The 26,921-nt window shown below is 33.0% G+C and overlaps 1 protein-coding gene across 3 annotated transcripts; it reads right to left on the reverse strand.

The window, feature by feature from the left end:
* Positions 1-371: 371 nt before the first annotated feature.
* Positions 372-26,921, reverse strand: LOC143047171 (uncharacterized). 3 transcript variants are annotated; one of them, XM_076220149.1, is made up of 7 exons: positions 26,783-26,921; positions 20,469-21,076; positions 16,387-16,483; positions 12,625-14,862; positions 3,203-3,382; positions 2,178-2,284; positions 372-894 (listed from the first exon to the last, which is right to left on the reverse strand). In XM_076220149.1, the coding sequence occupies exons 2-7, from the start codon at positions 20,799-20,801 to the stop codon at positions 454-456; spliced, it is 3,396 nt and encodes a 1,131-aa protein (XP_076076264.1). In that variant the 5' UTR covers positions 20,802-21,076; positions 26,783-26,921; the 3' UTR covers positions 372-453. The 3 variants fall into 3 exon arrangements, with proteins under 3 accessions (XP_076076264.1, XP_076076262.1, XP_076076263.1); XM_076220147.1 differs by having other exon boundaries at positions 3,203-3,385; XM_076220148.1 differs by lacking the exon at positions 26,783-26,921 and adding an exon at positions 21,188-21,211 and having other exon boundaries at positions 3,203-3,385.

Below are 26,921 nucleotides of genomic sequence, written 5' to 3' on the forward strand. Positions count from 1 at the left end.
ACTAATACATTGTTGACGCCGCTGTCGCCGACACCGGAAACAGCATATCTATGTCTTGCATTTGACTCGTCAAGCAAGACAAAAGTGCATTTAGAAATGCTGTCCAGATCCATATTTTCAGTACATGTATATCTGTTTTCAAAATAAAAAGTTTCTACCCTGCTAGCTGTACAAAATGTAACATTGACAAACCAAATACCTATATATATGTGGGTGTGTGGACAGACAGGCTGACCACAGTACACTAAAGTAATGCAGCAAAGACAATTTTGCTTTGAATAAACTTTCAAGAATAGTTACCAGTACTTCTTAGTAAATATAGTTTGTCTTACCTAAAACTCTAGTCTTGATTGATTAATTGAAAAATAATGTAAGATAATTTAAATTTTTACTTCATTAAATATATATACTTAAATAATTAAGAGCAAATGACTTAGTTCTGCATGTTATACATCAAACATAAACAGGTGCATTTGATTCATTAGTCTTGGTTTGTTCTTGTTGATTGTCCGATTCTTTGACTGGGTAAGGATGTCCTCCATCATCAAAGAACCTGCGGAATGTGAACTCAAAGAATGCATGTTCTGGGTGCTTGCCATTGACTGGGTGATCAGGTTTTTTAATCTCATCTTCTGAGTCACTACCTCTTATTTTGTCAGGGTCTATATCATCAAAGTTAGATGTGTCCGTTGCATATTTGATCTGAGGTTTATAAGGTGGAGTTTTGTGACGAAGTCCTTCAAAACATATTGAATTAAAAAATGGATGCTGCTTGATTTCATCAACAAATGCACGTTCTGATGCTCCACAACAAAGTCTCAATATAAGATTAGATGCTGCCTGTGATAAGTTAGCTTCTCTTGGAATTTTCAGAGTTTCATACCAATGAATAACCTGTGGAAAAACAAGATATTATGTGATACTCATTTACAGCAAAGACTTGATGTACAACAAAGTGAACTGTGAGATATTGCTCATTAATGATAACACTGCTATAAGCTGGTTGTAAACAAAAAGTTGATGATGGATGTTAAAATGTGTAACACTGTATAACATGCTTTCATGAAAGATGATTCAAATTTCTGAAAGCCTGCATTTAAATTTAAGTGAAAAATGATACAAACTTTTAAACATGGCCATTATATGTTAGAATATATAAGTATGGTGATTGTAAAATAGCTACCACATTTATAAAGAGTTGGTGCATAATATGCTATACGTTGTCATATCGGGCCTTTAATAGCTGACTATGCGGTATGGGTTTTGCTCATTGTTGAAGAATGTACGGTCACCTATAGTTAATTTCTGTGTCATTTTGGTCTCTTGTGGATAGTTGTCTCATTGCCAATCATACCACATCTTCTTTTTTATATATTAAAGTCATATGAAACAAGTGACTGGTGAAAAATAATGTTTATCCAATTCTTATCCAAGGCATGTATATGTCAAACTTCTGTGCATGATTTTATCATTTCTAATGCAAAAATATCGTATAATTGTCATTTTTTTTTTCTCTTTGTCTGTTATGAAGTGAAAATATGGCAGCTCATTAGTTTTTGTGTTTTGAAGCCATACTTTACAGATTGCCACCTTATTATAAACAATCAACAAAGATGCATGGATATTAAGCATGTGTATAACATGTACAATTAGATAATAGTTTATTTCAGTGACAGATCCATGCGTATTGCAATCACCAGATTTTTAAATGGAGGGTCATGCTAAGGTCACTTTGAATACTTCTCTTAAATTTTTCCCAATCTCATGTGTGTTTAATGTTTGTACAAGTCCCAAAATTATTATTAATAAGAGCTTTATAAACAGACAAAAAATCTTGGCTTGTTGTACTTTTTCCTTTTTTTGATGTTAGTAGAAATATATTGAAAGTATTGAATAGTTTCATTTCAAACGTTCTGAAGAAATAATCGATCTTTTGTGCAAGATGTAATTTGTATGGCATATTTATATTTCATTTTCAGATCTATTCTATAAATGAAAGAATTTTTCTGATAGATATAAATATGAATTTAAACATACAGTGCTCAACTAAACAAACAAGTGCTGCTTGCACTAAATTGAGAAATCACTTCCCCCAAAATAAATTTTGTACAGGGAAGTCATCTATAATGATAATGTAAAAATCCTGATTTGTATAAATAATTGCATCTAACATTTACCTTATACTGTGTTTCTGCTGGTGTTGGGGCATAAAATGGTGGCTGTCCAACAATCATTTCATACAATATCACACCAACACTCCACCAATCACAGGATTCTGAGTAACCTTTAAAAAAACGCAATAACATAATGACATTTAAAAAAAAAAACTTCAGTCCCTATAGCTAACGCAGCCATTGCTGTCGATGTTGCCCCGCCAGATCTCGAGCTTTCTGCTCACAAGTGGCATGCTCAACAAAAATTAGAATATGATTTTGTTTGTCACGAGCTTAATTTTGAATTCATGCTGAATCATTTTAAAGTTTCAGAAAGTGTCAATTAACATGCGCAACATTTTTAGAACACTGGACTTCTCATTGCTAATACTTGGGTTTAAACATACTGCATATATATATATATAGTCAAAGTGGTATCCACACTCAATGAGTTCTATATATGGTATAGTAAATTTGTATGACATAACTTTCCCAATATTGTTGACTTTACATATATTGTTCAGACATTGTTTTCATTGCTGTCTTCTTTAAAAATTGTTTGGTGAGGAAGAGGATTCCTACATCCTGCATACCATCCACATGATCAAATTTATGTACCCTTGAAAGGAAAAAAGTTCTTAAAGAATCTCTTTCATTTCTTTTAAAAAGTGAAAAAAAATGGATTATTTTATGCCTTTAATTCAGAGTTTTTCCCCAATCTAAAAAATCTGGAGTATGTCAATAAACTCAGATATAATGAATGGCGGACTAAATAATAGAGATGTGTTCATAAGATATACTTAGGAATTTAGGTTTTGTTTTGTTTTAACAAACATTTTTAATTTTCAAATACATGTACATGCTATCATGGTTATGTATGACTATAATAAACAAGAACAAACATCCGTCAATTTTGATGGGTTTTATTTTGCTGAACCTTTAGTTAACTGTGAATTGTGTTAAAATTTGTGGACTGCTATTGTTTGTTGTTTGTTTCTTGCCATTGTATTGTCTGTTTTTCTTTGCGTATGTTTTTTCTTAAGAAATACCTGATCGAAGAAGGACTTCCGGTGCAATATAGTTTGGTGTACCAACTAAAGAGTGTGCTAGACATCTATGTCGTTCTCTATTTTTTCTACGTTGTAACGGTTTCTGAATTTCTCCACAATTACATTTAACATCAAGGGTACAATTCACGTCCATTGAATCCTGTCTGCTATGTAATTCATCTGCTAAAAAATATTATGAATCAGTAAAGGCATGACAGGTTGTTAATGACAAATGTTAATTAAAATTGAAATATTTTATATAATTAGGTATCTATTAAATCATCAACAAACAGTGTTAAATAATGTTTAAAGCAGTCAAAAAAAAGTTCAAATGATATGAAATCAAAAACTGATATGGAACCTGTGCATAATATTGATAGATATATATCATAGAGTTTAGAGGTACAAATGTACCACTGTCATGACTGTCAATGACTGTAAAACTAGATTTTCGTAAGAATCTGTATTTCTCACATGACTCTAGCTATATATAGGTGCATTTTCAGCAATGGCCACATTCCAACATAATATGTTTTTTATAGACTAAATAATACATGTAATAATTCTTGATTTATATTCTTTTGCTGATAATTTTTGTTGTTTCTCTCTACTAAATATTATATAGATTCTCCATGTTCTATGGCGTAATGTAAAAATAGGTAAAACATAATCATCATTTACATGATTTAGGTGACTAAATCACTTCAGCTAACATGGCTAAGTGACTTATCTGTAGATCTCCACAAGTGGCCAAATGACACAGAAATTAAAAACTAAAGGCAATGTGTGGCCTTCAACAATAAGCAAAGCTCCAAAAATGACAAATGTAAAACTATTGAAACCATAACCTACTATATTTAATGTATAAACAGACATGTACACCTTACAATCAATATATATCAGCAAAGACCCATCGAAACAACATCTGATACACAAATTTAATAATACTTTTAGATATTTGGATGATATTTTAGCTCTCAATAATGACGACTTCAGTATGTATACTAAAGAAATTTATCCTGTTGAACTTACTTTAAATAAAGCTAATACTAACAATGACCACCACGGCCCTTTCCTCGATCTTGATATATATATCAGTGGCGGATCCAGCCATTTGAAAAAGGGGGGGTTCCAACTATATGTCCCCATTCAAATGCATTAATCGTCCATAAAAAAGGGGGGGTTCCAACCCCCGGAACCCTCCCCCTGGATCCGCCACTGTTAATATCATTAACGGAAAGCTTAATACTAAAATTTATGATAAAAGAGATGATTTCTCATTTTCTATCGTTAATTATCCATTTTTAGATGGTGACATTCCCTTGTCACCATCTTACGGAGTTCATATATCTCAACTTGTACGATTCACTCGTGTATGTAACAATGTTTTAGATTTTAACGAGAGAAATTTATGTATTACTGAAAAATTATTACACCAGGGTTTTCGATATCACAAACTAGTCAAAACATTTACTAAATTTTATCATCGGTATAAGGACATCATTCGTAAATATAGCTCAACAATCAGACTTCTTATACATGTATACGTTCAGGTATTTCACATCCAATATTTTATGGAAAAATTCTTTATAAAGCACAAAAATGTCAGTATTCACCTCAGAAGCTAACAAAACCTTTAAATAGACTTATTAAGAAGGGATATAGTTACGATACTGTTGTCAGGTCATTAAAGATTGCATATTTTGGCGTTAATATTGATTCACTTATAGGGTCTATAACACATTTATTCTTGATAAACCAGTTGTTGGCATGACACAGGTTATGTTCTTCTCATATATGTTATGATGGTATGATACTAAACCCCTCACGGGGAGGATTGTGCCTGATATTCATATGATGAAGACATAATTTTTCAATGAGTTTAATTGAGGTCCGGAGCTGGCATGTCAGTTAACTGCTAGTAGTCTGATGTTATTTATGTATTACTGTCATTTTGTTTATTTTCTTTGGTAACATCTTCTGACATCAGACTCGGACTTCTCTTGAACTGAATTTTAATGTACGTATTGTTGTGCGTTTACTTTTCTGCATTGGCTAGAGGTATAGGGGGAGGGTTGAGATTTCACAAACATGTTTAACCCCGCCGCATTTTTGCGCCTGTCCCAAGTCAGGAGCCTCTGGCCTTTGTTAGTCTTGTATCATTTTAACTTTTAGTTTCTTGTGTACAATTTGGAGTTTAGTATGGTGTTCATTATCACTGAACCAGTATATATTTGTTTAGGGGCCAGCTGAAGGACGCCTCCGGGTGCGAGAATTTCTCGTTGCATTGAAGACCTGTTGGTGACCTTCTGCTGTTGTCTGCTCTATGGTCGGGTTGTTGTCTCTTTGGCACATTCCCAATTTCCATTCTCAATTTTATGTATCAAAAATAGTTGACATAAATTAAATTACTTATATAGTACACATACATTGTATCTACATGAATGTGCAATCTTAACCAATAACACTTAACATTGACCAATGAACCATGAAAATGAGGTCAAGGTCAAATGATAGCTGCCAGTCAGATATATATATACACCTTACAATCATCCATATATACTAAATACAGTTGACTTACTGCTTATAGTTTAGGAAAAAGCAGAACAAAACTTAATACAATGCTTTGTCAAGCTGTGTGATCAGCCTGATACGACCACAGAGGTTGGGGCAAGTTTCAACACAATATCCAAGCTTGATACGTACTATCTGAATTTGGATTATTATCGAATTTTTGACATAATATAGGTTTCTAACACAAAATAAATGAGGTCAAAGATCTAAAAATCTATTGCGTAAAATTGTGCAATTGAAGATTTCTTCATGAAACTTTTTAAAATTGTGAAGATTTTTTTTTTTAAGAACCCCCAATAAATGAAAAAAAAAACCCTCCTTTTGGAGTAAATGCCCCCAAACTCAATCTCAGCCTTTCCTTTGAGGTATGGAAACTTGTAATATTAGAGTAGTACAATATTACAGACATCCATACACTTTAACAAAAGTTATTAAATATAAGAAGATGACGTGGTATGATTGTGCCAATGAAACAACTCTCCATCCAAGTCACAATTTATAAAAGTATTAAAATCATAATAGGTCAAAGTAGGGTCTACAACACAGAGCCTTGGCTAACACCAAACAGCAAGCTATAAAGAGTCACAAAAATAATTTGTGAAATACTTTCAAAGCGGAAAACCAACGAACTAATCTATATAAAACAAGAGGCTCTCAAGAGCCTGAATCGCTCACCTTAATTCTTTTGGTTAAATCTCTCATCAATGATTATTTTGGCTTTTCAATTTATTTAAATGTTTTTTGGATCGTCCTTTTTTCTTCAAAAGCCAAAAAAAAATTAATCATTTTCTCCTATGTTCTATTTTAGCCATAGGAGCTATGTTTCTTGACATACAAGGAAATAAAATATAAAATTTATACTAGATACTCTGAAACTCATTTAGCCTAAGTTTGGCTGAAATTGATACAGCAGTTTCAAAGGAGAAGATTTTTTAAAGTAAGTCAACATGATGAACAAATTGTGAAAAAAGTCTTTAAAGGGCAATAACTCCTTAAGGGGTCAATTGACAATTTTGGTCAAATTGACTTAATTGAAGATCTTACTTTGCTGAACATTATTGCTGTTTACAGTTTATTTCTATCTATAATTATATTCAAGATAATAAACAAAAACAGCAAAATTTCCTTAAAATTATCAATTCAGGGGCAGCAACCCAACAACAGGTTGTCTGATTCATCTGAAAATTTCAGGGCAGATAGATCTTGACCTGATAAACAATATTACCCACGTCAGATTTGCTCTAAATGCTTTGGTTTTTGAGTTATAAGCCAAAAACTGCATTTGACCCCTATGTTCTATTTTTAGCAATGGCGACCATGTTTGTTGATAGATCATAACTTCGGATACAATTTACAAACTATATACCCTAAGGAACATTCAGTTAAAGTTTGGAAGTATTTGGCCCAGTAGTTTCAGAGGAGAAGATTTTTGTAAAAGATTACTAAGATTTACGAAAAATGGTTAAAAATTGACTATAAAGGGCAATAACTCCTAAAGGGGTCAACTGACCATTTCCGTCATGTTGACTTATTTGTAAATCTTACTTTGCTGAACATTATTCCTGTTTACAGTTTATCTCTATCTATAATAATATTCAAGATAATAACCAAAAACAGCAAAATTTCTTTAAAATTACCAATTCAGGGGCAGCAACCCAACAACGGGTTGTCTGATTCATCTGAAAATTTCAGGGCAGATAGATCTTGACCTGATAAACAATATTACCCCATGTCAGATTTGCTCTAAATGCTTTGGTTTTTGAGTTATAAGCCAAAAACTGCATTTGACCCCTATGTTCTATTTTTAGCAATGGCGACCATGTTTGTTGATAGATCACAACTTTGGATACAATTTATAAACTAGATACCCTAAGGAACATTCAGTTAAAGTTTGGAAGTATTTGGCCTAGTAGTTTCAGAGGAGAAGATTTTTGTAAAAGATTACTAAGATTTACGAAAAATGGTTAAAAACTGACTATAAAGGGCAATAACTCCTAAAGGGGTCAACTGACCATTTCCGTCATGTTGACTTATTTGTAAATCTTACTTTGCTGAACATTATTCCTGTTTACAGTTTATCTCTATCTATAATAATATTCAAGATAATAACCAAAAACAGCAAAATTTCCTTAAAATTACCAATTCAGGGGCAGCAACCCAACAACAGGTTGTCTGATTCATCTGAAAATTTCAGGGCAGATAGATCTTGACCTGATAAACAATATTACCCCATGTCAGATTTGCTCTAAATGCTTTGGATTTTGAGTTATAAGCCAAAAACTGCATTTGACCCCTATGTTCTATTTTTAGCAATGGCGACCATGTTTGTTGATAGATCATAACTTCGGATACAATTTACAAACTAGATACCCTAAGGAACATTCAATTAAAGTTTGGAAGTATTTGGACCAGTAGTTTCATAGGAGAAGATTTTTGTAAAAGATTACTAAGATTTACAAAAAATGGTTAAAAATTGACTATAAAGGGCAATAACTCCTAAAGGGGTCAACTGACCATTTCCGTCATGTTGACTTATTTGTAAATCTTACTTTGCTGAACATTATTCCTGTTTACAGTTTATCTCTATCTATAATAATATTCAAGATAATAACCAAAAACAGCAAAATTTCCTTAAAATTACCAATTCAGGGGCAGCAACCCAACAACGGGTTGTCTGATTCATCTGAAAATTTCAGAGCAGATAGATCTTGACCTGATAAACAATATTACCCCATGTCAGATTTGCTCTAAATGCTTTGGTTTTTGAGTTATAAGCCAAAAACTGCATTTGACCCCTATGTTCTATTTTTAGCAATGGCGACCATGTTTGTTGATAGATCAAAACTTCGGATACAATTTATAAATTAGATACCCTAAGGAACATTCAGTTAAAGTTTGAAAGTATTTGGCCCAGTAGTTTCAGAGGAGAAGATTCTTGAAATAGTTTACGACGACAGACGACGACAGACGACGGACGACGACGGACGCCAAGTGATGGCATAAGCTCACTTGTCCCTTCGGGACAGGTGAGCTAAAAACAAGAATTGAGAAACACTAACTAACATGATTAATGAACCACATCAACAAATGACAACTTCTGAACATGAGATTCCTGACTAAAGGTTAAGTGCAAACAATTGCAGCACGTTTTAACTTTTAATGGTACCAAACCTTCACCCTTATTTGAAACAATAGTGTAAAATCAGAACATAGAAAGACACACTAAAAAAGAAGAATGAAAGATACCAAAGGGACATTCAAACTCATAAATGGAAAAAAAACTGACAACGCCATGGCTAAAAATGAGTGTATATACATGTAGTATGCAAAAATAAGACAAAAACACAACCAGGTGCTCCACAGGGCGCAGCTTTATACGACCGCAGAAGTTACACTCTGAACAGTATGGACACAACATTCAAGCTTGATATATATATACAGCTCTGAATTTGGATTGTGATCAAATTTTTAACATAATATGAGTTTCTGACACAAAAAAAATGTCAAGATCTTACAAATCTATTGTGCAATTAAAGATTTCTTTTCAACTTTTCAAAAATTTGGAAATTGAGAAACTTGAAAACTACTACCACCCCCTTTTTTGCAATTAGTCCAAAACCTGACATTTCTTTATACATAATATGCAAGTAGTGTAAGGGAGATAAATCCAAACATATCTAACATTGCATGTTAAAATGTTTTAGAATTACCTCCCTTACCATGCTCACACAGCTTTTAAATTGTCTTAATTTAATGTCCGTTAACCATAAATACCTAGTTTTTCCCCTTTTTTGCTCTGAATTCCGAAACATTTTGAGCCATAACTCCCCAATGTCAATCCAAACCATCCCTTCATGGTATGGAAACTTGTGGTTTAATTTCAGAAAGATTCATAAGTCACAAGTTATTGTTTGAAAATTACAAAAATGATTATTTTGGGCCACCTTTTTGGCACCTAATTCCTAAACTATTGGGACCATAGCCCCCAACATCAATCCCAACCTTCCTCTAGTGGTATTGAACCTTCTGGTAACCAGATGCTCTGCAGGGTGCAGCTTTATACGACCGCAGAGGTTGAACTCTGAACAGTTGGGCAAGTATGGACACAACATTCAAGCTGGATTCAGCTCTAAATTTGGATTGTGATTAAATAGTTGACACAGCATAGGTTTCTGACACAGAATGAATGTGGTCTAATGAACTTAAAATTTTTTGCCTTTGAGCAATTCACTATGCTGTTGAATATTAATCCTCTCAAAAAAAAGTTTGAAGAAATTATATTTTTATTTATGAAATCTGAAATGAGAAAAATTGAACCCCCCCCCCCCCCCCAATATTTTTTCTTTCACCTCCTCCTTTCCCTTATTCCAAAACTGATCTCAATTCAAATTTCGAAGGAGTTTGCAACAATAACTACTTCCTTTTATGGTCATAAACCTTGTGTTTAAATTTCATAGATTTCTATTTACTTACAAAAAAATGTACATGTATACTAAAGTTATGGTGCTAAAAACAAGAAAAATGCTTATTTGGGCCCCTTTTTGGCCCCTAATTCCTAAACTGTTGGGATCTCGACTCCAAAAATCAATCCCAACCTTCCTTTTGTGTTGATAAATCTTGTGTTTAAATTTCAATGATTTCTATTAACTTATACTAAAGTTATTGTGCAAAAACCAAGAATAATGCTTATTTGGCCCCTTTTTGGCCCCTAATTCCTAAACAGTTGGAACCAAAACACCCAAAATCAATCCCTACCTTCCTTTTGTGGTTATAAACTTTGTGTTAAAATATTATTGATTTCTACATACTTAAACTAAAGTTATAGTGCGAAAACCTAAAAAATGATTATTTGGGACCTTTTTGGCCCCTAATTCCTAAACTGTTGGGACCAAAACTTCCAAAATCAATCCCAACCTTCCTTTTATGGTCATAAACCTTTTGTTTAAATTTCATACATTTCTATTTACTTAAACTAAAGTTATAGTGCGAAAACCAAAAGTATTCGGACGACGACGACGCTGACACCAACGTGATACCAATATACGACCAAAAAATTTTCCATTCACTAAAACTAAAGTTATATTATCCAGAAACTAATGTGTCCTTGCATTGGACGACGACATGATAGCATAATACAATGCAAAAAATTTGTTTGCGGTTGTATAAAAACTTAACTTTAACCACTGAACAATGAATGAGGTCAAGTTCAGATGACACCTGCTAGTTGGGCATATACACCTGATGATCCATCCACACAAAAATATAGTAGACCTTTTGCTTTAAGTATTTGAGATATGGACTTGACCATGAAAATGATACCTTGATCACTGATCCTTGAAATGAGGTTAAGGTCAATTGAAAACTGTTTGACCATGCTAATTGGGACGAGGACTTTGCAAGGTACACATATTGTACTTACTAAATACATGAATATAGTTATCCTGAAGAGTCCCAACGGAAGGATAATCATGAAATAGATTGATCTGTTAACTTGTGTACACCTATATATATTTATATATATATATAACAAGTCAAAAAGGGTACAACATCACCATTAAATAACTATAAAATGAACAAATATTAGATATTTCAGATAACAGATATCCTTCTTCAATAATAGCACGATGTCAAATGAATCATGTCAAAATATTCAAACTGAGAAACTTTTTCTAAATCTCGAAATTTATACAATTTAAGCGAACAACACAGACGCTGATACAATTTTAAAATTTCCAAACACGGCGCAAAGATTACAAAGATATGCAAAATGAAAATAGTTATTTTCGATGTGAACTGGCACAACTCTAAATTTCCAAAGGTTTTGACAGTTTAAATGTTATAACTGCATTGAGGGCAGTCCTCAAACAAAAAAATCAAAAATGTCCTAAACCGTTAGGACATTTTTGATTTTTGTTCAATATGCCTTGTATGTATTTTTCCTGTCTCATTTGGAAATTTCTATTCAGGGTCTAGAATCTAGATACAGACTACCATATTATGCATACTTGTATATATATACTGTCATGACTGTATTAAAATCTAAGTCTTCATTTGCCATGATCCAGATAAAAATATAGATTTTCAATGTAATATAGAAATCCCCATATTTTCCTGGACTAAATACAAAATGTAACAGGAAGTTGTAATCAAATGTATATCCATATATTTTTAACATGTGCTCAAGAATAATATTATGTCTGTCACATTTACTTGGAGTTAATATAATATAGATATTCAGCATATTAAGTTTAAAAGTATCGCATTCTGCACCAAAAAATTTTCAGACTTCTAGTCCGAAGACCAATATTCCAACATTTTTATTGTGTATCTAAACAAAACTTACTAGTCTGAAAAAAAATTTTCAAGTCTGAGGCATCACACTATTGGCTAATAGTGCAGACTGTACAAACAGTCATGTTTTTTTTTCAGAGAATAGGTTGCAATTAAATAAACCTGAATTTTCATCTTTATAAATTGGGTCGTGTGATATTTAGCTACATGTACAGTTGTCGTTCCATGAAAGTCGCTGTACATTTTATCATCATTCACCGAAAATTACCATTAATGTCATTTGATAAGAATTTTTTACTGATATATTTGTCCTTTACAACCCTCATGATTGTGGTCAAGTTTGGGTCCAGTTAACCTTGGCTTGGTAATATCAGATAAACAGAGGAAGGCAAGAAATTAGAAAAGCTGAGCACATGGTCAATATAAAATAACTGATCAATATGTTTTAGTGATTGTAGAATTTTTCCTAATACATCATCATGATTATGGAAATTAACTTAAAATGTATGTTCTAACATTTCTATATTGGTATAAACAAATAATGACGGAATTCTTACCTTTTTGGTAGTATTTCGAGTTATGAGTCCATCGAAATCCTGTACATAGTCCGAAATCTGTGAGTTTAATATGTCCATCACGATCTATAAGAATATTATCTGGTTTGATATCACGATGAATAAATCCCATTTTATGCACACTTTCAATAGCTAGCACTAATTCTCCAATGTAATGAATTGCTAATGGTTCTTCAAAGATTCCTTTTTTAATAAGCAACCCCATAAGGTCTCCACCAGGCACATAATCCATCACAAAATATAAATTATCTCGATCTTGAAATGAATAATATAATTTTACAACCCATTCATTGTCAGCTTCTGCCAGTATATCTCTTTCTGCTTTAACATGAGCAACTTGATTTCTTTTTAGAACATCACTTTTCCTTAAAGTTTTCATTGCATAAAGATGACCAACATCTTTTTTGCGCACCAGTGTTACCTCACCAAAAGCACCAACACCCAAAGTTTGAATTTTATGAAATAAAGATTTTTCCATTTTTGCTCTTTTTAATCTTATATAATTTGATTCCTTTTGATGTAACATTCTTCTCATTTGCAACTGAGCATCTTCTGACAATCCTACTTTTGCCATTTCTCGCTCTAATTGCAACCGCCGTTTTTCCCTGTCCCGGTGAGATTTTATTAAGTTTTCAACATGCTGTTCCATGAAAAATTTGAAAGCTTGTGGAGAATAATTTCTAACAAGTGTGTCTTTCCGTAATCTATCCTTTTCTCTTGATTCTGGCTTTCTTTCGGGCATTGGTGAGGTACACCTAGTTTTTTCATGTACACTACTTTCGGACACAGTTGACAATGTTTCTGTATCCGTATCCTCCTCCTGTTTCTGTTGTTGTTTAGATACAGGAGGTGGAGGAATAGGTGGAGGTCTTGAAGGATCAGCCTCGGTCAGAGGTCTGGGAGCTCTTGGAGGCAGTGGTGGTTGATCATTTTGTTGCTGAGCAGACGATGTTACGTTTCTTATAATGTTTTGCATACCTGCAGTTGTCTGATGCTGAGGAATAGGAGTGACAATCTGAACAGGTCCGTGAGCTAAATGTCGACCAGGATATGGAGGTGGTGGTTTATCTGGAACATCAGAATTGGTTGAAGGTGAGGATGCTGTAGACAGCATTGACATTGGAGATTGATTTGTTGTTCGAGATACAGGAGATCCAGATCTCGGTGTAGAGTTATCAGATCTGAAATGATCATACATACCATAGGCAGGCGGTGCAACTTGTGCTTTAGCACGATTTTGAAGGTGGATTTGAATTTGTGGACGTCCATTTCCATGAAAGAATGTACCATCAGATGTCACATTGTATCCCTCCTGTTGATTTTGGTGTCGCATAATTTTTATATGAACATCCCTCATTGCTGGATTTGAGTTTGTTACCGCTAAACTTTGACTATGTGAAGGATTTATTTGAGCTTGGAATGAAGATACAAAATTTGGCTGTGAAGTGACAGTCAAATTTGGAACAGGAGCCGTTGCTGTTTGTAACTTTGGTTTCTGAACCACCTGACTTTTTACAGGTGTCATTATTATGGATGATGTTTTTGCTGACCAAGCATCCATTGGGGATGACCCACTACTACCTCTCATTTGTAAATTTTGAACATTTAATGGCACATTACTTGTGTCTGAAGAAGAAATATATTCCACAGGGTACCCAGGGTAATAATTTATTTGTTCATTTTGATTTGGATGAATTTGTATCACTGTTCCAGTACTGTTAGAATGAGTTTGTGTATAAGGTGGAGGTGGTTGCTGTTTATATCGAATTGTAATATTACCACCTGCATTTGTGGGAACACGCACAGGTTGACTTGAGACCTGATGAATCACTGGCCTCTGAACATTTACTGGACTCATACCCCTGTTAGGGGTTACGGGCAAACTTCCTTGTGGGGAAGGTTGAGGAGACTGTGCTGCTTGCTTCACAGGGACACTAGAAGCAATATATTGTCTATGTGAGGTTGATAATGGCTTAACAACAGATGACGAAATCTTTTTTCCTTGTACTGAGGAATTGTCAAAAGAATTCTGTACATTTACTGGAGGTGATTGACTCCTTTGAGCTATTGGAGCTCTTGGAGGTACGGGTGGAGGAGTTTGATCTCCATTAACAAGTGAAGACGACGTTACATCAGATTCCGATGATCTGTTGTGTGAAACAGAGTTTACACTGGGACTTTCTGACCTCTCAGTAAGTTTCCTAGGAATTGGTTTAAAATCTGAAATATATACAACAGGTGAATTAATAAATCATTCAAATGTAAATGGGTGTCCAAGGATTTCTAAATATGAATTTGTAAAAAAGTATTGAAACAATTTTATTAATTGTAGAGAGTCTTAAAACTACAACACTTTCGGGACTGCTGCAGAAATTTTATTGATCGACATGTTTCGGTGCTATCATCAGGATAAAAACAATACATAAAATAATGCTGAAGTACAAAAGTGGGTTGTTAAAATTTAAACGTCACAATGTTACTATGGTTAGAAATGTTATAAATAGCAACTGAAAGTGAAAGCTCATTGTAAGTATGTAAGTAAACTATAAAAAGAAATTAAAATAAAATGTTTTTGTTGTGAAAATATTTGTTAAAATTATTCTGCCAAGACGTGTTTGTCTTCTTGCACAGTGGAACGAATTATACAATAAGTTGTCATGCTGTGTAAAGGTTGTGTGTTCATTTAGCTTTCTTCCCAAAAACAGATGTTATTTTATTAGCAATTCTGTACCAAATTGACTGGCTTCCCTTGGCCAGAGGTACTTCTTCCAATCGTGTCAGGAATGTTGTATAATGTTTTTTGGCTGCCAACTTACACACAACCTATACACAGCCTGACAACTTATTGTACCAGTATAAATCGTTCCAAGCTTAAGCGGGAGAGTTGAGTAATCACAAACATGTTTAACCCAGCCACATACTTAATGTGCCTATCCCAGGTCAGGAGCCTATAGCTGACTGGTATACAGTATAGGTTTTTTCATTGTTGAAGGTTGTATGATCACCTTTAATAGCTTTAATCTTCAATATTTTAACTCTTCTGGATATTTGTCTCTTTGGCAACCATACCACATCTCCTTATTTTTAATTTTAAATTGACAAAATTATGGATATCTATAAACTGAATTTTATTTATGTCATCGGGGAATGTAGAAATGTAATATATTAATTTCTGTGACAAAAACAATGTTTGGAGAAAATACCTTTCCTTAATTAGCAATATTCAGCAATAACAATTATTACCTGTATGTTGTTTGATGTCTTACCTGTATGTTGCTTGATGTCTTACCTGTACAAATGTATGTTGTTTGATGTCTTACCTGTATGTTGCTTGATGTCTTACATGTACAAATGTATGTTGTTTGATGTCTTACCTGTATGTTGTTTGATGTCTTACCTGTATGTTGCTTGATGTCTTACATGTACAAATGTATGTTGTTTGATGTCTTACCTGTATGTTGTTTGATGTCTTACCTGTATGTTGCTTGATGTCTTACATGTACAAATGTATGTTGTTTGATGTCTTACCTGTATGTTGCTTGATGTCTTACATGTACAAATGTATGTTGTTTGATGTCTTACCTGTATGTTGCTTGATGTCTTACCTGTACAAATGTATGTTGTTTGATGTCTTACATGTACAAATGTATGTTGTTTGATGTCTTACCTGTATGTTGTTTGATGTCTTACCTGTATGTTGCTTGATGTCTTACATGTACAAATGTATGTTGTTTAATTTCTTACCTGTATGTTGTTTGATGATGCCGTTTCTGGGTTCTTGGACAGCTCTTGCTCTTTCTATGTCCTGTTTACTAAGGCTAGAAATCTGTCGGATGATGTCCTGAAACAGAGGGAAAATCCTTTAAAACATTGTGTGGTAATGATATACATCTGATTTCAATGTTTTCTAAAGGAATTTTGTTATCATGAGTATAAAATACAACCCTACTAGTAAAATTTCATACAGTTCCATTCACTGAAACATGCATATTAAACTAAAGTAATTGTTTGGAAACCAAATTTTCTTTTTTAAACGACACCAACACCAAGGACATCATAGCATGATTGTGTATGTATAGATTATAACATGCCCTTTTCCATATTGGCCCTGGTATCATCCCGAGACTCCCATATCGGTCTTGAGGCTTTAGCCGAGGGCCGATATGGGTCGAGGGATGATACCCGGGCCAATATGGAAAAGACATGTTATAATCTTTTTATCACATATTTAAGTTTTGCAGAAAAGAGAAAAAAAAGGTAAATTATAACAATTTAATGAAACATAAAAGGTAAAATCTTACACATTTTAATCACAAACGTGTCGTAAAGGACGCGATGACGTGACATCATTTGGAATCAGGGCACAATATCAATATACTCTTTTTTGCCCCGGGCAATTTTGAGGTTACATGTATGTGATAAGTATATATATACAAATTTACCATTTGCCAATGAACCATGTATAAGGTAAAAGATTAAAATCTACATGTATCATATACTAGTATATGTATTCAATATTAATTTTATTAAAGAAATGCATATCTAATATTCATGTACATTGTATTTACAAATATATTAATTACACATGACACATGAAGACAGAGACCAGCTAAAGACATTGACCTTTATAGATCAAACATCAATAATGAGGTCAAGTTATTGTGTACAGTATTGAGTGGTCTGTCATGTTATATATGGACTCAGTACATGTAGTTATCAAATTTGGTCAATTATGAGATAAGAGAGGATGGGTCTACAATATATATAAAAAAAAGAAAGGTCTTTATGAAAAGGGACTTAAAGCAAGCTTTAAATCATACATTTGTCATATCGAAATCTAAAATCACCATTGATTAGTTAGTAGTCTTCTTCATATATTTATAACACATATGTTTATGTACTGGTTTAGACTAGAACACTCACCAAGTGATTTATTAAAAAAATGCATGTCATGAATATAAAAACAGGAATCATAAATATAAGGACTAGAACTCATTATTTTTAACTCATCATTGCTGATATAAACCTAGTACTAAAGGTATGAAATGTATGATATACTGTAAATTCAGAAATTATTGCGGGGTTTTTATTATTGCGAAAAATGCGATAATTTAAACTCGCATTTTGAAATATTTTATATGAATTAAACAGGCTTTTTCTCAAAATCCTACAAATTAAAATCGCATTTAAGTCTTAAATGACAAAATACATGTAGCAATAATAAATGCACGCAATAATTTCTGAAATTACAGTAATCAGTTTCATTAAATTTTGGCAAGAATTGTACACATGAGAGCACTAATGATGTAATTTATAATGCAATAAAAGTTTCCAAGGGCCATAACTTTTTCAAAAACCAGATGCCCTGCAAGGCACAGCTTTATACGACAGCAGAAGTCGAACCCTGAACGGTTGGGGCAAGTATAAACACAACATTCAAACTGGATACAGCTCTGAATTTGGATTGTGATTAAATAGTTGACACAGCATAGGTTTCTGACACAGAATGAATATGGTCTAATGAACTTAAAATGTTTTTTTTTGCTTTTGACCAATTCAGTATGCTGTTGAATATTAATTCTTTGATATTTGAACAAATTTTCTTTTTCATTTCTGAGATCTGAAATAAGAAAAAAAATTTAACCTCCCCCTTTCCCTTATTCCAAAAATGATCTCAATTCAAATTTCTTATGGAGTTTTCAACAATAAGTACTCATTTAAATACATCATAAAATATAAAATGTCATACAGTCATGATTTAAGTTGATTTAACTACTATTCTGGACAAAGAAAGATAACTGCAATGCAACATTTTATATTGGCAAATTTCCAATGAAGTTCATTTAACTAAAGTTTTTGGCACTTTTCCAATGGAATTTATTAATAATAAAGTTTTTGGCAAATTTCCAATATACATAATTTAAGAGCAGTTTTTGGTGAGCTATTCAAATGAGTTTCAATTATCAACATTACACTGCTTTTAAATTATGTTTTGTACTAAGTAATTGTCCATTAACCTGGAAACCCTTTTCCCCCCTTTTTTGCACCTTATTCCTTAACAGTTTGAGCCATAACTTCCAAAGACATTTCTTACCATCCCTTTGTGGTATTCCAATATCCAAACTCTAAATACATGGTTAGATTCATCATATCAAAGAACCCCAAGAATTCAATTTTTGATGAAATCAAATAAAGTTCAATTTTGGACCCTTTAGACCTCAATGTGAATTAATTTGATAACCGGTCCTAAATATTAAAAATCTAAATACATGGTTAGATTTAGCATATTGAAGAACCCCATATACATGTATTGAATTTTTGTTGAAATCAAACAAAGTTTAATTTTGGACCCCGAATTGGACCAACTTGAAAACTGGGCCCATAATCAAAAAACTAAGTACATGTACATGTTTAGATTCAGCTTATCAAAGAACCCAAAGAATTCAATGTTTGTTAAAATCAAACTAAGTTAATTTTGGACCCTTTGGACCTTAATGTAGATCAATTTGAAAACAGGACCAAAAATTAATTGTGGTTATAAACCTTGTGTCAAAATTTCATAGATTTCTACAATGTATTTACTTACACTAAAGTTATAGTACGAAAACCAAGAAAATGCTTATTTGGGCCCTTTTTGGCCCCTAATTCCTAAACTGTTGGGACCAAAACTCCCAACAGCAATCACAACCTTTCTTTTGTGGTCATAAACCTTGTGTTTAAATTTCATAGATTTCTATTGACTTATACTAAACTAAAGAAAAATATGAATGAGAGCTCTGACATAAATAAGTCGATTTTTGTTTTTGACTTAAAGAAGTCAAAACATGTATTTATCAAAAAATGTGTTTTCAATTTTAGACTTATCTAAGTCAGAAAATGACAGACTTGTTTAGGTCTATTTATGTTGATGAAAAAACTTAATTTCACTTGGTGGCCAAACTACACCACCTATGACAGCAAAAACCTGTCTGAGAGTTCACAAGGACTTGAGCTATCTATATTTTATTGTCTAATTGAATATCCTTACTAAACACAGATGTTTTACCTCATTAAGTGTGGTTCCAGGTGGTTGCATTGTAAGGTTAATTAACATTATCTCCGATTTTTTAGGCTCTCATTCATATTTTTCTTTAGAAGACAAAGCATTGTCTTTCAATGTTGTCATTATTTGATTTAGATGCGTGACCTCCTTATAAATATGCGTGGGTCTTGAAGTTCACCAATTTTGATCACTTATCGACTTGTAGGAGTCGATATTTGCAACATTTTGATTCTGGTCAATTATTTCTTGCTTAACAATATTTGACTTATTAAAGTCGTATTTTGTCTTGCATTAAAGGGAGACAAATCCTAAAACTTACAAATTTAGACCTCTATGGGTCAAAAGCAGATTCAGACTTATTTATGTCTGAGCTCTGACTGGTTATAGTGCAAAAACCAAAAGTCTTTGGACGACAACGACGACAGACGACGACGCCAACGTGATACCAATATATGACCAAAAAATTTTCAATTTTTGCGGTCGTATAATAATTGATTGGCACTGCTGATATAAACTTGTGATATAAGATTCATAAAAATCTGGCATAAATTGTACACTTTACAGAGCGCTAAGATGACTGAATAGACAGCATTAACAGACTGAAACTCAAATATTCTATGTCCCACCATGGAAGTAATATTTTATTCCTTTTAAATATTACTTCCATGGTCCCACGCAACATATTGCATGTGGGAGAATAATGATCCGAAATTATTAATTCCAATTTTGTAGCTACACATGTACATGATGTATATATACATTTGTATATGTAACAAAAACTCACATCATTTTTTTCACTTTCATCACTTCCTTGAGTAGATGTTGCACTACTATGGCCATTTTTTTCATCTTTACCATGCTGGAATGGTCTCAAACTGTTGTGAATAGCTTCCATGGCTTGCTTGTTGTAGGCTTTCCGGCTTTTTCCTGGTGCTGATATAGGCTTAATAATGTTTGGTGACATTTCTCCTTCAGGTTTACTTGTTTTAAGATGGTGACTTAAGGCATTTTTAATGTCATTGAGCATTTGCCGACCCTGATTATCAATGACAAGCGGTCGACGTCCACCACGTTCTGGATCATCATTATCATTTCCACTGGTAGAATTACGTATCATATCTCATCTCTTGTTCACAATATAATTAGCTTTCAATAGCTTATCAAATTTGTTTTTTGAAGGACTCAAGTTTTGTAGCATGTTACTTAGTTAAGTTTGTCCAATTTTCCATATTTATAAATCCATTATATTTCTATCACTTCTCATTATATTGCTTTGAATTAAAAGTGTTCACATAATTTGCACTGTGTTACTAAGTATTATCCAACAAAACCATAGACATGTTGAAAGATCCACATATACTCCAATTATTATATTTTCAACATTTAAAGAACCTGAAAGTAAAAATCAAATGAAAATTATTGAAAAAATCAAGAGGCTCCCAAGAGCCCAAATTGCTCACATTTCAAACATTGATATAACAGGTAGATACTTGAAATAAATACCTTCTTGTACATTGTTGTACTCAATATATTTTTCGAGATACTATGGATTCAGAAGTATTTGGTGGTCCGTGGATACCAATATTCTTGGAAAATTTAGTAAGTAAGATAAACCATGAATATAAATGTCGACAAGTAGAAACTTTCTATATAGGCTTGTATGCAGACTTTAGCAAACCTATAAAATCAAAAAAAATTCTTGATCTTTTTCATAAAATATAGCAAAACACATTTTGTTTTATTTACTGTAATAACATTATTTAAGGTATTGATATATATACAAAAATATGCATTACTTGTATACAATTTATGTCATTTAAATGGGAAATATTGACAAAAACAATTTTATAATTGCTCTAAACATAAGACAGATTTTTTATTTTTACTGGTGCTAAAAAAAAATCAAACTACAAGAAAGGGTGTGCAAATTGTGCAGTACTGCTAGCATGATATATTAGAGAAAATGTCAATAGTGGTTTTGTTTCTGATTCCTTCATGGTTTAAATAAAGGGCAGTCCTGATTTCTTATTTAGTAATCAATTTAATATGTTACTGCTTCCCTTAATGAGAATGCAACACTGATTAAGTTACTGCTTTAATTTTATACTTATTTTTATATTTTGATTTTGGCTGCCAGGTCTTGATATATGTTTTGTACCATTAAAATTTCAGAACTACTGAATGATACTGTGCAAGTTCAAATATTTATTTATATTGCTCAGAAAACACAGATCTGCTCTAAGCAGTAATCGTGGTCACCCAAATAGTCATCCTAAGTCCTGGTTTTATTTATTCTAGCTGTGCCTTATTATGACCCCTGCTATATTTTATTCATCGATTTTGTTATCATGATCATTGTCCTGTTTGTTCATCATGACCTAATGTTACGGTTATTACAAATACTTTTGGTAGAGTACTTGACAAATCTGCCTGGAATAAACTGGGGCATAATAGGAAGATAATGATCCTTGAAGTTTAATTTACAGTCAGAAAAGTCCTGGGCCAAGTACTAGTTAACCAAGAGTTGTCTGTCCACAGGAGAAAACAACAAGGATTTTTATATTCTGATGATTAAAACATGACTTTTAGAAGAATTGAAATGTAATCTCCCACATGCTTAGTTTTCTATAAAATCTGGTCATCTAGACACTAAAGAGGTCGTCTCTTCGAGTCGGTGACCAGCCCTTTCAGGTACTGCTAAGTGAGATAGTCATTTCTTTAAGGTCCATTTTCTCATTGGCATTCATACAACATCTCTTTATTCTCATATGGTATTTATGAATGATGGCATAATAAAGCCTGCATTCAGCAACGATGTGGTAGTGAGCCACTTTCATATACAAATATGTACATGCTCTTGTTATTCTTATGTGTCGAATAGACTTTAAAAACATAATATGAGGTAAATATTTTCTGGTACATGTATATGATTGTTATACTGATCATGACCTGATGTTCAGTGGTTGTCATTTGTTGATGTGGCTCATAAGTGTTTCTCATTTAGACCGTATGTTTACCAATTTGAAAGGTTTAACATGTACAACATGTACACTATTGTACACTAGTCATTTTGGGGAATTTATAGCTTACTGTTCGGTGTGAGCCAAGGTTTTGTGTTGAAGACTGTACTTTGACCATTAACGATTTACTTCTACAAAATGTGACTTGGATGGAAAGTTGTCTCATTTGCACTCATACCACATCTTCTTAATATTCAACTAAAAACTGAATATTCATCAATAAGTAAGAAAGACCAATATATCTCTTGCATGTTTAAGACATGTACACCCTTGTTACTTATAGACAGAGCTCCAGATAAGCTGCGTATTTGCGTGATCACACAATACAAATAATAAAAAACCCAATGCAATTGCCCATTGCAGGGTTCAATAACCCAATTAATTCAAAGGAAAACCCAATTATATTCCAAAACCATGAGTTCTCAACCCTTTTATTGGCTACCATTTGCGTTATTTACCCTTATCTGTTTACAGTCGTCGCGTAAACTATTTTTATAATATTTATAATTGGAAATTTCTTTCGTTCTAAAAATAGATCCCTGCATCATGTAGCTTAAATGGGTCCCTGTTAGAGTTTTCCGTTGCTCAATAGGTACACGTGTTTTTGAAAACATTTCGATCTTCTCGGCGTTTATCCAATTAGCGTGTGTCATGAAGTCATATTTTTTTCGCATTGCTCGGGATTTATCAAAACATACATTGAATTAAAACGAAAGTGAGGCCGTTTTTATTAAATAAGTTGGTTTACGGATCCGCCGACCCGAATTTTCGCTAATTCAAATAAAAATAAACGCACATTTGCCCTTAAAAATTATTTCCGCCGACCTCATATTTATCGATTTACTAAGAAAATTTTAAACGGTATTTTTGTGTTTACGTTTCGTAATTCTGGTTCCTATTACTGCATTAAAAAATCGTGAACCAGTGCACCGGAAACGTGACTGGTTAGCTGTTCACGTGTTTGCGCATCCTTAAACCCTGACTTCCGTTTAGGAACCAGACGATATCAGGGCATGGTTTGTTTACTATGAATGAACCAGTGTACATCCATCTGGATGTTTGCCAATGAGATGATTTTTCATAAAGAGACCAAATGACACAGAAATTAATAACTATAGATCACTGTACAGCCTTCTTCAATGAGCAAAGCCCATACCGCATAAGCTATAAAAGGCCCCAAAATGACAAATGTAAAACAATTTACGTGAGAAAACAAACAGCCTAATTAAATGTAAAAAAATGTACTAAAAAAAATTAACAAATATGTAACACACCAACAAACAATATTAAACCACTGAATTACAGGCTCCTGACAGTAAATTTCTGTTTATACTTTTAAATACTGTCTGATATGCTCTGTCCTTATAGGTGTTGACATGCAATCTGCTCTTAGATTTGCCTTTGTCTTTTAATATTGACTTGTTCTATGTGATGTGTTTTTGTTGTCGCATTTATTAATTCCACAAAACCTACAAAAGATGCTGAATAAAAGGTATTATCAAAAGGCTTTTCAAGTTTTACAGAACTATAAATAAGTCTTTTCAATCAAGTTTAAATTATTTTTTTTTCCCTCCTACCCTATTTTTTTGTGGCTGATATCCGTAAACCAAGTAAAAAAACAAAAACTGGAAAGATCTAGTTTAAATTTATTTTTTTCCCCTCCTCCTACCCGAAGTTTTTTGGGCTGATGTCCGTAAACCAACTTATTAAATAAAAACGGCCTGAATGTCCGGTAAAATATTGAATAGAAGCATGTTTTCTGCTTCTTTTGAAAAGCTGACGGAAAGTTATGATGATAACAAGACTCAGCCAGTGTTTTTAGGAAGCGTCCATCGAACACACAGGAGTGTGTGCGTACCTTAACGAGAACATTGCTAATAAAAACAGGGTTTCCTCAAAAACGAAATCAGTTGAAAAGTGAAAGGCCAAATCAATTATGACATGATAAAGCATCAGAAACCAAAAGTTCTAATAAAAGACAACTAAACCCAGATTTATGAAAATTGGAATAAAACAAAAACATTCAAGTATAATTAGAGTTTAAATACTATTTTTTTTTCATTTTACGGTTAATTCATGAATACACACACAGGCACTGGTCTCAGAATTTATTATATAAAGCATTGTAAAGGTATAAGACGAGTGCCTGTGAATACACTTATCCGTTTTTTTACAGTTTATATGAGAAAATACAAAACTGGCAGAAGGTTTGAAACGGAACACAAATTAAACCTACAATTGCTCCTCAGTGAATAAACCAAATAAAACAGCTAGCAAATAACCCTAACCATAGATGCCAACCCCTTTTGAGACAATCAGTAACAAACTATCAAATTTTCCGTATTTTTGAAAAGTTTTCAGTAATCATTCAAAAACTTGCATTTACCAATAAAAATTACTGACGAGTGGTTGCAAAATGGTGTGCACTAAAATTTGTCGTTCAACATGTTGTCTGTAGTATGAATTCCATTCATTAATTGTTCAGATGTTCTGGACTCGTACATTTTCGTTTTGTCAAGGAGAAGTAGAGAAATGGGGAAAGCTACTTCATAAAATGCAAGTTTTCCTCTTCGGAAGTCAGTTAGTTCCCATCAATAGGTTGATAACTCCCGAGAAACCGGAAACATTACATTGTCGTTTTCTAAATACCGGACCAGGACGGAAAAGTAGTAATGATAAAAATCCGCGATTTACAAAATTGAACAGCGATGATTGGGAATCCGTAACTATTCGACTTTGACCGTAATAGCGTAGTTTGTATTGCAAAATCGGAAAAACTACGGAAAAATCGTAATGATTGGCATCTATGCCTAACCCTTAACCAAATAAAACAGCTAAACAAAGAAAGAAACATATTTAAGATGGAAAAAATCTGGGGTTGATATTGCCTAAATATTCAATATTGTGTTGATGAAAAAACCCAATACATTAAGGAGCTTGGTGGTGAAAAACCCAATTTGATATTAACATGAGGGGTGAATTGGAATTGATAATGCAATTAAAAAACTTTATCACCCAATTGTATAAGAAAATGGTGGGTAAAAAAACCCGATTTGTGAATTCTTATCTGGAGCTCTGTACAGATCTGAAAAAAGAGCAGGCTAATGCCATTACAAAGCAACACTTGCACCAGCAAAATGAGCAAAGTGAAAAGGGATTAATAAATTAAAATAACAAGATACCCAAATCCACTATATATAAATATATTAATACTCATCTATAGATTTGATTTGATTTTTGGTGTTATAACACCACTATTAAGCACCACATTTAGGCTATTTCATGGCAGCCAGATTTTATTGGTGGAAGAAGCCGGAGTGTCTGGTGAAAACCACTGACCTTCGATAGGAAAACTGACAATCCTAGTCAATTAAGATTGGAGTAGAGTACACCCGCACAAGCGGGGTCGAACTCACAACCTTCGTGTTGACTGGCTAGTGATTGCAGTAGTACGACTACGACTTTGACTTTGGCCAACTAGGCCCCCTCATCAATAGAAAATAATTGCATAAAATACATGTACCAGCTGATGTAAATTGGCAACTTAACCTGCTTGAAAATAACCAAATGTTTGTGAACACTGCATGATAAAAATAACAAAATATGTAATGTGCCTGTTTGTGAACACTGCATGATAAAAATAACAAAATATGTAATGTGCCTGTTTGTTACTGCATGGTACATTGTACTTAAACAGTATATATATGATACTTAAATTAATAGGTATTTATACAATGTCAATAAAAATGTAAATATTTGAAGAATATTAAGCAGTCTTTCTGGACAACTTTCTCAAAATACAATCAGTCGCTTTGCTGTGGTGTAATCAACTGTTCCTCATATATTCTTGTTTTTGATATTTTATTATCTGATAAAAAATAGGTAAACGACAATATATTTTAACCTGTTGGTTTTTAACACCTTTTTGGTATCCGCCATGTTGTTCGGATGCATCTAGTCCCATATCAAAATTTGTAACTTCTAGTAAATAAAGTTCGTTACTTTTTTTAAAATGTGTAGTTTCATTTTTATTTTACTTGTTTCTGGTGACACAAGCAGCAAAACAAATAACACTCACCCAAGAATCTCTGTCGAAATCTGGCACTGAATACGGCCACTATCCAAAATGGACGAGTCTAAGAAACACAAATTCCGTAGCAGGTTGTTTGACCTACATCTTTATTCTTAAAATTAACTATGGACGTGTAAATTTATAT

This window comes from Mytilus galloprovincialis, chromosome 10 (genome assembly GCF_965363235.1).
Source record: "Mytilus galloprovincialis chromosome 10, xbMytGall1.hap1.1, whole genome shotgun sequence".
In the NCBI taxonomy this organism is placed as follows: domain Eukaryota; kingdom Metazoa; phylum Mollusca; class Bivalvia; order Mytilida; family Mytilidae; genus Mytilus; species Mytilus galloprovincialis.